The sequence below is a fragment of the Perca flavescens genome, chromosome 17 (assembly GCF_004354835.1).
Source record: "Perca flavescens isolate YP-PL-M2 chromosome 17, PFLA_1.0, whole genome shotgun sequence".
NCBI classification, from domain to species: Eukaryota; Metazoa; Chordata; class Actinopteri; order Perciformes; family Percidae; genus Perca; species Perca flavescens.
In genome coordinates this window covers 14304403-14314809 of record NC_041347.1, presented here as the reverse complement: position 1 = coordinate 14314809, position 10407 = coordinate 14304403, and the positions used below count along the sequence as shown (strand labels likewise).

At 43.3% G+C, this 10407-nt stretch overlaps 1 protein-coding gene across 1 annotated transcript; it reads right to left on the bottom strand.

The window, feature by feature from the left end:
• Window positions 1-481: 481 nt before the first annotated feature.
• Window positions 482-9070, bottom strand: msh6 (mutS homolog 6 (E. coli)). Its single transcript, XM_028602823.1, has 10 exons — window positions 8639-9070; window positions 6943-7145; window positions 6637-6806; window positions 3885-6450; window positions 2498-2781; window positions 2192-2309; window positions 2013-2102; window positions 1741-1895; window positions 775-974; window positions 482-655 (listed from the first exon to the last, which is right to left on the bottom strand). Exons 1-10 carry the CDS (start codon window positions 8890-8892, stop codon window positions 574-576), a joined length of 4122 nt encoding a protein of 1373 aa, XP_028458624.1. The 5' UTR covers window positions 8893-9070; the 3' UTR covers window positions 482-573.
• Between the last annotated feature and the right edge of the window lie 1337 nt (window positions 9071-10407).

Genomic DNA, 10407 nt, shown 5'->3' with positions numbered 1-10407 from the left:
ATAAAAACACATTGCAGGTTGGGTTCAGGGCATTATAATGAATTGGTTAGGAAATGATGGAAGGACGTTCAGATGGTTGTACCTTTTGCGATACATTCTCTTCAATAAACGGGCACAAATGCTGCTTCTTGGCCCGTTAAAACAATTTCTGTTTAGATGACACTTGGATTAGGTCCATGAAAAGTCTCACGAAAGCGCCACTAATTTCGTTTGTTTTTCCACTCGTTTGCCAATGTTGCTGGAGAATTTAAAAGGCTTTACTCTACTGAAGCTGAGACAAGTATCTATATACAGCGCTATATGGTTTCATTGCGCCCCCCCCCCTCCTCCCCATTCCATGTGTACTGGTGATTGTGGGTCCTCATACAGACTGAAATGTATGCATGTATCATAACATCTAGACTTAATATATTGTGAAGTAATAACCGTTATGTAGGCGTTAGCGTGAATTAAAAAGGGTTTAATTTCCTAGATGAAACTGTCATTTTTTAAAAATAAACTTTATTAGATCATAACAGTAGTGTTTTTTCCAAGTACTGAGAGAACAATTCAGCAACAAAGCATGTTTCTAAACTATATGGTGTTGAGCATCTGAACAAGTGAAGCAAAGTGTGTCTTGCTCAGTGTAGGATCGTCAGCAAACTGGCAGAGCTTCCTGCAAGAAGAGAGAGGGAGAAAGTCATAACTAAACTTTGGAATTTCTAATACCAAATTTAAATCCTTGCTTTGGAGAGTACTGCAGTAGCTACGGAATATTTCAACCCCAATACATACTTGAAGAGTCTGAGGCTGATGGTGCTCTTCTCAAACTCTCTGGCCTTCCTGTGTCCTGATTGGATGACCACCTCTGGCAGGCTGGCCAGTCGAGCAGCATTGAAGCCATAACTCTTTGGACAAGCGCCAGTGATGAACTTGTAGAGGAATGTGATTGTCTCTTGACTTGGATCCTCGCATTCATTCTCCACCATGCATGCCTGAGGGACAAAACCGAGACATTATACTTTATATCAGGGAACATTACTCTGAATAATTTTGATGGATTGATATAGTTTGGTTTTTTTCCTGTTAAATACAGCATTGCATGAGCACCTGCTCATTAACGTTACGGCTGCTATTACACAAACATTTTGAAATAAAAGCAAAAATGCTTACTTCCTCCATAGCCTCCCTAACCTAAGTGCAACAGCGTGTTGCGTCTGAGGTCATCGTTACTGTTCTTTTGCGCAATCGGGTCAGTTCGAAACCGCAAACTGTTCACACTGGAATCTGATATAGGCCACATTTTAAAAAAGGTAACGTGAACAGCCAAACAAAAAAAATCCAAATTAAGCATTAAGACTTGCAGTGTGAATGTAGATATGGGTTCTGTTGTGTTGATTTAAAGGAATAATTTCACAGTTCAGACCATTTTTACTTTGAGGGAACTAATATCTTCTTTGTATGAAATAATATACCCAACAACTCCCAGGCTCTTTAATAAACCAAGAAATATGACTCCAAAAGTAAATTCCCTGTCCTAGAGGGTTTACCATCAGTAAATAGACTGTACACAACTGAACCGCAATGGAGGGACAGAACCAACTTGTCTGCACACACAGAAATTTGGCTGGCTCCACTATATATGATAAAACAGGATGAAAAATTAAATAGATATTTGCCTAGATAATAAAGTCATTACAGTCTAAAATGGCCTGCTACTATTTGCCTGTGCAGTGCGGTATTTAACGTTGCTGTACTCACCATGTGGCCCAAACGCACAGCAGGGTTGTTGGCGTAGTCCTCCACCAGGGAGTGATAATGTGTAGAGAAGAGGGTGCGACAGCAGACCTTCTCAGCAAGCTCCTTCACAACAGCACTGGCAATCGCTGTGCCATCATATGTGGCTGTGCCCCTTCCTGCAAACAGTTCACGGCTGAATGGGTACACTTTGATAACACCATGAGCACAGAACAGTGCTGTGGAGACTGCCTATAAATGTTAACTGTTACTATGAATAAGCAACAAAGACGTACCTAATTCATCCACGAGCACAAGCGAGTGTTTAGTGGCATGGTGCAAGATGCTGGCAGTCTCACTTAGCTCCACAAAGAAGGTACTCTCTCCTAAAGAAGGCATATTAGATAATACAAGCTTAACCCATGAGGTGAAAGCTGCCCCACGTGTGTGATATTACAGGAGTTTGTGAAGTTACCAGCCATGATACGATCCGAGGCTCCCAGCCGAGTGAAGACTCTGTCAACCGGTGTGAAGCGCAGACTCTCGGCAGGAACATAGCAACCCAGCTGAGCAAGGATGATCACAAGTCCACACTGTACAAAAAGGAGCAGCACAGTACCTCAATGTAGGCCAACGCACACTTCAAATAGACAGGCACGGTCCACGTGGATGGGAAATTCTGATTATTTCCAGTGTATCAGTTTTCCATCACTGTAGTTTTCACGCACATGGAGTAAACAACGAGATACGTTAGACCAACGTGCATCTATAAATCGCCCACCTGTCTCATGAGAGTTGACTTTCCACCCATGTTTGGCCCCGTGACGAGGACACAAGAGGCATGCTCTTTTTTCTCATCAGTTTCATCGCTACCAGGGCAGCCAATGTAGATGTCGTTGGGGATGAAGTCGTCGCCAAAAAAGGTCTTGGTGACACAGGGATGGCGGGATCCAGTGAGGTCAAGGAAGGCCACTACCTGGTCATCCCCCTCAGGGAGCACCACCTGTGGCCTGGTCATCGGGCCGTCTCCGCCCTGGCTGTAGCGGGACAAGGACAGCAGCACATCTGAAAACAATTGACAGTCCATTAGTCATTAAAGTAAAGAGGATTTGAGCACTGAGCCCTGCAACGCCCTGAACTAGTACAACTACTAATTCTAGTCATAGTTCCATTATGACTGTAACTGCCACCGTTCATCACGCCCCCAACCGGCACCGTCAGACACCGCCCACCATGAGCCTGGGTCTGTCCGAGGTTTCTCCCTAAATGGAAGTTTGCCTCACCTCTCGAGGTTTCTGCCAAAAACTGAGTTTTTCCTCGCCACTGTCGCACTAAATGCAACTTAATAAATAAAACCAAACATAACCTGTGGCTGAGCGATGACCCAGTGGAAGGGAAAACACATTTTCTTACTGCACCAGAGACAAAACAGACGAAACACTGCAATTATCTGCCCCACTTTCAGTAGTTAATACTTTCATAGTTAATCAATGACAGCAAGAGTTCCAACAAGCACTCAGACGCAGGATGATGATGCATTATCATCATCATCTTAAATACACATTATGGAGGTATATCTGTAACTGCAGGAAATGTTTTCAGATCAGACACCTGCAATGCAAACTTGTTTTCCCAGCACATAACAGGAAAGTGCATTATAAGGACGAGATGAACACTTTAAAGTGCTCATATTATGCTCATCTTCAGGTTCATAATTGTATTTAGAGGTTGTACCAGAATAAGTTTGTTGTTTTATTTTCAAAAAACACCATATATTTGTTATACTGCACATTGCTGCACATTGATTTAGCTACCATCTTTGTTGGGAGTTGCAGAGTATGAGGGCGTGCCACGCTAGCAGCTGGTCGAACATTATAACGTGTTACAAAGTGATGCATGTTTGTCATGGTAGTAAAGGCTGGACTACAACAGAGCTGTTTGGAGCAGTTTCCCTTGGGGGTGGACTTTGGGCTTTTTCACTTTGTAAACCTATAATGTGCACAAAAAGATATACAACACAATAAAGGAAAGGGGACAAGCCAAAAAGCATAATATGAGCACTTTAAGTTCTGTACTAGAGTAATTTAAATATATTATTCGACACATTTTACTGGATGCATGCAATAACAAATAATGCTGATTAACAAGAAGAAAAAGAATGTAATCACCAATCACTGCCATGCACTCCACACCAGTCTTCCAGTCTTTGTAGTTCTTGTCAAAGTTGTAGAAAAGCCTCCTCATGCAGTCTTTCAGGGCAGCATCTCTCTTCTCTTCAAATGCTTGCAGCTCTGAGAACAGCCGTTCGGTCTCCTTGGTCACATAACGCTTCCAGCCTTTCTTTGTAGACTTCACGTCGTACTCCTCGGGAATATTCCTCTCTGAGACACTGTCAGGCACCTCCATCTGGTAGCGGTTTCGCCCGGTTCCCCAATAGGACATGCTCTTACAGCCAATCCTCTTCTTCTGTCTGTCCAGGTAATCCTGCAGCTCTCGCTCACAGTTCTTGATGGACGCCAGAGCCTGGTCGTACTCGGGGTCAAAGCCAGCTTTAGGCGTTATGACACCAGTAGTGCGGGCTTTCTGGTGGTCGAAGGCTGTCTCCCAGCGCCTGAGTTCAGCAGAGAGGTCGGGAAAGAGGCCGTCCTTTTCACTTTGCAGACTGGCCACTTGACGGAGCAATGCGGATCGAGATTGGGCTGTAACCGGAGTGAGGACAGTAATGATCTCCTGCATAGTTTTGAAACCTTCCAGTGCTGAGAGGAAGTCTGCTATCTTGCGCTTGCTGTAGGTGACCTCCTCATAGAGAACTGCTCTGCTGTCAGGGTGATCCTGGCCCTTTAGAGTGCCAATGCTGTGAATTTTGCTCAGAAGACGCTCCAAATCTGGGAGCTTCTTCAGCAGGTCTGAAACCTCAGTAGCCTGGGCCTGAGCTCCAATCAGGTCTTCCACTGCATCCAGTCGGTCCTTGATGGATGTGGGGTTACACAGAGGCGCACAGAGCCACTGCTTCAGCAGCCTCTTGCCAAACGGGGTAGAGCAGGTGTCCAAACGCTCCAGCAGCGTCCCTTCTCTTCCTCCTGACCCATTCTGAAAGATTTCTAAGTTTGCCAGAGTCACTGCATCGAGGACCACCCGCTGACGAGTTTGGGCAAAGAAACTGGCCGGTTCTGCAGCTTTCTCCAGCTCAACATCAACAGGGACATATTCTTCAAAGTTGGCCAAAGAGAGCAGCTCTTGGTCTACCAGACATTTCTTCAGATAGAAAATGCATCCACCCAGTGCCGACAGTCCCAGCTCATAGCTCTCTTTGGGAGTAAGGCACAGGGAATCACTCTCAGAGGTCATCTTTTTTAGAGGAGCAGGAAGAAAGTTGTTCCCTTTCCCTTGTTCCTTGCCAGCAGTCTCTCTAAAGTAATCTTCTTCTGAAAGGGTTTTCAGAGTCTTCTGAGCATCCCAGAACTGGGTGCCGGCATTAAGTCCTTCCTGCAAAGCAGAGGACAGAGAGGCCTTGAATATTTTGCGCGTTTCAACGGATGGGTTTCCCCTTTCAAAGAGCACTTCAGCAGGGGCAAAGTGTGCTATTAGGGTGCGCAGACGTGAGCAGTGACGATCGTCTGGGAACTGACCAACGTGAAAATAACCCACAGAGGTATCCACAAAGCAGACTCCGTATGTACGGCAGCGACCGGAGCTTTCCTCTTCAGCCTTTTCCTTTACACTCAGCAGGAACTTGCTCTGACTCTCAGAAGGCGCACCGTCTAACACACTGTATGTCTGGGTACCACGTGTGATAATCCGGCACACTTCTCTTCTCACCACACGGTCAAACTTTGTGGGCTTAGCCATGCTCTTACAGCGTGCTTCCATCATCTCTGGGGTCTCCGTCTGCTCCACACGAGCCACCTTGTAGCCTTTCTGGACCAGCACATCTGAGAAACGCCCAAAGCCAATCTCTGGGAAGCCGGAGTGTGCCCAGGTCCCCTTCATGAACGTTAGTCCCATCTCGTTGACGCCGATCACAGCATCCATGTGGTAGAGCTCATAAAACTTCCCCACTTTGTAGAAAATGACCGTATCAAACATCTCAGATTTGAGCTGCCACCAGCGACGCATACCAGGACTGTTTCGGTTTAGAAAGTCTTCTGGTACATACAGCGTGGTGGGATCATAGTCATCGTCGGTCTGTCGCCGCCGTCGGCTGTCTTTCCTCCTGCCATCCTGGCACCACTCCAGCTTCTCATGGTCCCAAATTGTGGCGCTTCCAACGGTGCCTGATCCATTTGCCTGGCTCTCAAAGTTGTCAGGGGCAGAGAAGGCTGACAGACGAGACTTTGTGTCGACCGCAACAGCTGCTGGAGCACGTTTTGGAGCAGTAGACGGGGTAGTAGGCATCTTGGCTTTTGTAGAAGCAGGCTTTTCGGCAGGACGTTTGCGCTTTACAAGCTTGATGGGGCTTTCTGCTTCCGACTCATGTGTGCTCTCCTCTTCACTGCTCACCGCTGCTGCTTCTTCCAGCTCATCCTCACTGCTGGACGCAGCCTGCTCTGGTTTGAATTCCTCATCTGATCCATCGCTGTCTGAAGCTACAACTATGCGGCGGCGCTTGGCCTTATTTCCCTTCTCTGTTGACGCACGGGATGAACGTCGACTGACCTCGGACAATTTCACGTTCTCATTTTCCTCTTCTTCCTCATCACTAACCTCTTCATCAGTCAATGTTGACTTGTCAAGCTGAAGAAGAGAGTACAAAGGAGGACAGGTAAAAATATATAACCTGCATTACTGACCTGATTAGATATAACACACTGTATTACTACTGATGAAAAAGAGGCATTATTAATTATAGTGAAATACAGACTTTTTATCTCCTTTTGTTATATAATCAACATTGTAATCAACTATAAATCACAATGTCACCTCCATTTCTTCATCATCCTCTTCATCGGATGGATCCATACAGAGAGGCATCTTTAATCTTTTTTCAGGGCTGTCAAACATAACTCCATCAGCGAGCTCCATTGCATGACGGATGACAGGTTTGCCGCTGAAGAACACTCCTCCCGTTTTAGCATCACTGCTGTCAGAGCCTGTAAAACAGTAGAAATGAGATAACTCATCATTCAACTACACTGTCATGTAGCTTGCTGGGAGGATAAGCACAATTATAAAAAAATAAAATAAAAAAAAGATTATTATCATCATTAATTAAGGGATTTAGCCAACCTTGGTACTCTCGGATATATTTGGTGCTGACCCATCCTCTAGTGGGGGGTTCATCAAAGAAATGGACATGTATGCGTTGGTCTCGACCCCGGCCCCTCATCTGCTGTCCAGTCAGAGGTTGGGGTACCACCATGCATGGCCACCAGGGGTGTCCCTCCAGTTTAGCCCACACAAGGACACCAGCACTGAATGGGCATGTGTTGCTGGAGGAAGGAAACCCCAAAAGCAAATTTGAGTTATACAGTATATTGACCCAGACCAATATGGGAATCTCATATTCACCCAACTAAGAGTGTAAAGTCATGTGTAGAATTTTTAACTATATCATATTATTGGTATTCCTCTAAATAATTCTCAAACAACTGCTGCTAGTCATTTACATCTAAGATTGGATAATACTGCAGCTCTGAAAAGGTAATGCAGTTCAACGTTTTGAATATCAACTGTCTTTGAAACTTTAAAACACAAGTTCACATCTATAAGTAAAAGGTTAACCAACTAACTGTCCTGTCAACATTTTGACTAAACTGATGAATAGAATTACAGAAAATGTATGCAAGGGAATTTAAACAGGCATAAGTCCTATTTCTTTCACATACAGTTGCATGTTTTATCTTAAACATGTTCTTAAATGCATTCATTTCAAGCTTGACAATGTAATTTTAAAAGTTACCACCACAATTTATAAAAAAAAAAAAAAAAAAAAAAGGTCAAATGGTGGTTTATGTCAAAACTTTGTTTTTTATAATAATGCATTTATTTCTTGGTAGGATGTTTGACTTATAGTTATTTTATGGACACTAATGCAGATATGGATTGTGTTAGTGTTTTAGAAGTGTGATGTCTGTCTAGCCACTCAGTATCATTGTCTTGTTTGCACTAAGGACCATAATAAAATCATGTCCTGGACTTGATTATTATTGACACGTTTTGAAAACTACACACAGTCCATTATGAGGAGATGAGAGGGAATAGACATCGTTGACCTGCCCTGAGCTCACCACGCCAACACAATAATGGACCTTTTTCACAGCAGACATTTTGACTTGTCATAGTAGGAAAAAAACAGCTGAAATTGATAAACTTAATGATGGCTCAATTCCATCAAGTGTCCCAGTAAGATATTTCAGTGAGTCAGCATGCACAATACCAGGGCCTCTCCTAAGTCTTAAGTGGAATGCAGCCATCATTAATGGTTTTGAATATACCTGTGCTTTTCCTACTATAACATGTCAACAGTCAGCTGTGAAAAAGGTCTATTACCTCAGCATAAGCTCACGTTCATCTCAACTTAAGTCCACATTGTCTAAACTATGCCAATTGACAGTCATCGGTACATTAAATCTCTATAACCTACGTTGTTAAACTAGAGGCATTAGCATAGCAGTTGACCAAGATAAAACCTCGTACAAGCATAACGTTAGTCTGCAGGACAAGTAGTCTGTGCTTCGAAGGAAAGTAGAAGTTTTAAACATGATCGGAAACACGAACAGCTTCACCAGTTAGCTAAATGAAAACGGAAGAAGTTGTAGCAAAATAAGATGTAGGTTTTCACGAGTCGAGTAACTCGAAAAGCTGCTTCCTTCGAGCAACCAACCACATGTTTGCAGGGCCTTGCAGACATAAACAGTGCAAAACGTGTCTCCATCAATTACACCGCTCCCAACATTATCACGGCTAACGTTTAGCTACTCACCTTGGTTTGGTTGTTGGGGCCGTGTCGCCAAACAGTTTGTTGAATCCCCCTTTCGAAGACTTGGTGCTTTTTGGCTTAACTTTGTTGGTCTTGGTTAGTTGTTGCGGTGTCTGTTTAGCTTGCTCTTTCGGAGAAGAGGACTTCTCTACGGAGGAAGGCAGGTCTGCCTCGGCCGGAGAGAGACTCGGCTTCGGCTTGGAGACCGGCGGCGGAGACTTCTTGAAGAAATTGAAAAGGGAGCTTTGCTTCGCCATGTGTTTCGAGTTTGAATGCTATATTCACCGTATTTTTCAGGTAATCCTAACGACAGTAATGTCGCCCTGAACCTCTATGCATCACCTAGCACCGAGCTATGTCACGGCACAAGCGCATCTAATTCGCGGGAAAGACACACGGGTGTTGTGGGAGTGGACACGAGCCTCCTCCAATAACAAGAGAGTATACTATACCGTGGAAGTCACGTGGTGTCAACACGACTTCCTTTGGCGCGCAGGGAACTCTTTCCCGTTATATATATGTCAATGTTAATATCATGTCAATGGTTAATACTATCTATGCTCCCCCCTTACCACATACGGCATATCGATGCCCTTTCCCCTAAATCTTTTTCCCAATACAGAGGATAGGCTACATATAACATGCAGTTTATAACTTGTACATTTTTGCATATATTGCTCATGTTAACACTCACTGTCACGTTTTGCTTAGAGCTAAACAAGCAATGAACTACTTCAGTGTCATATATTGAAAAAACAAAATAAAAAATAAAAATAAATAAAACAAAAATATGACATATGAGGTGGTAAACAGCACAACCAGCCCATTCAGAAATGTGTAAGGAACATACTGTATATAAAAAGTAAGGAACAATGGATCCACTTTTAAGTCCCGGATCAGAGAAAAGATAAGGGAAGAAGTCACATGTTGTTGTTGTTGATGTTCCTTTTGCTCTGAATATTATAAAGTAGGCTAATTCTTGAATCAGAATCCGGTTTATTGGCCACATTTTTTCCACACATAAAAGGAACTTATACAGTGTATGAGTAGTACATTACATACAAAGGTGACAAGGTTTCTCAACCTTTTTCTGACAAATGACCATGTTTTTAGGCCACATGTAAGCCAAAGTATTAAGGAGTCAAACATGCATTAATGTTGCCAGTGGAATGCTGCTGGATTGAAATTGAAACAGAAAACCCATCCGTCATCATCCACTTCATGAGCCTGTGTGTTTATTATGGCTATTAATGGGGAGCAACATGTACATAAATGCAGTATACATTTCCATATGGGTGGATGACGTGACATGGCAGTTTTGCTGTCTTCAGTGTCAAACATGTATGAATAAAAAATATATTTGCCAAAAACCTTCTCAATATTGTGCATAACATTATGCTTTATGTGAACATACTCAACATTAAAACAGATCATGACTCATTTTTTCACAATTTCCAACCAAACATAACAAAACTCATATGGTGTGACTGTCCGGCACTTGTTTCTCAAAGTGAGAACTTGAATAAAACTAAGAAAAATAAATGCAAAAATTCTCAAAAAAATACTGAAAATTAATACAGATGTCTACTTGTGAGCCTACCCGTTTCAAATTACAAGCATAATGTTTTGAGTCAGTTCTAATCAAAAGGATTTTGTCACAGAAATCAAAATCATATGGTGTGACACTATTTTGGGATATTTGAACGGGCAACTGTTTTGACACCCTTGGGAAGGAGAGGACCTTCTTTAGCAAGGTTGTACAGTACTATCAG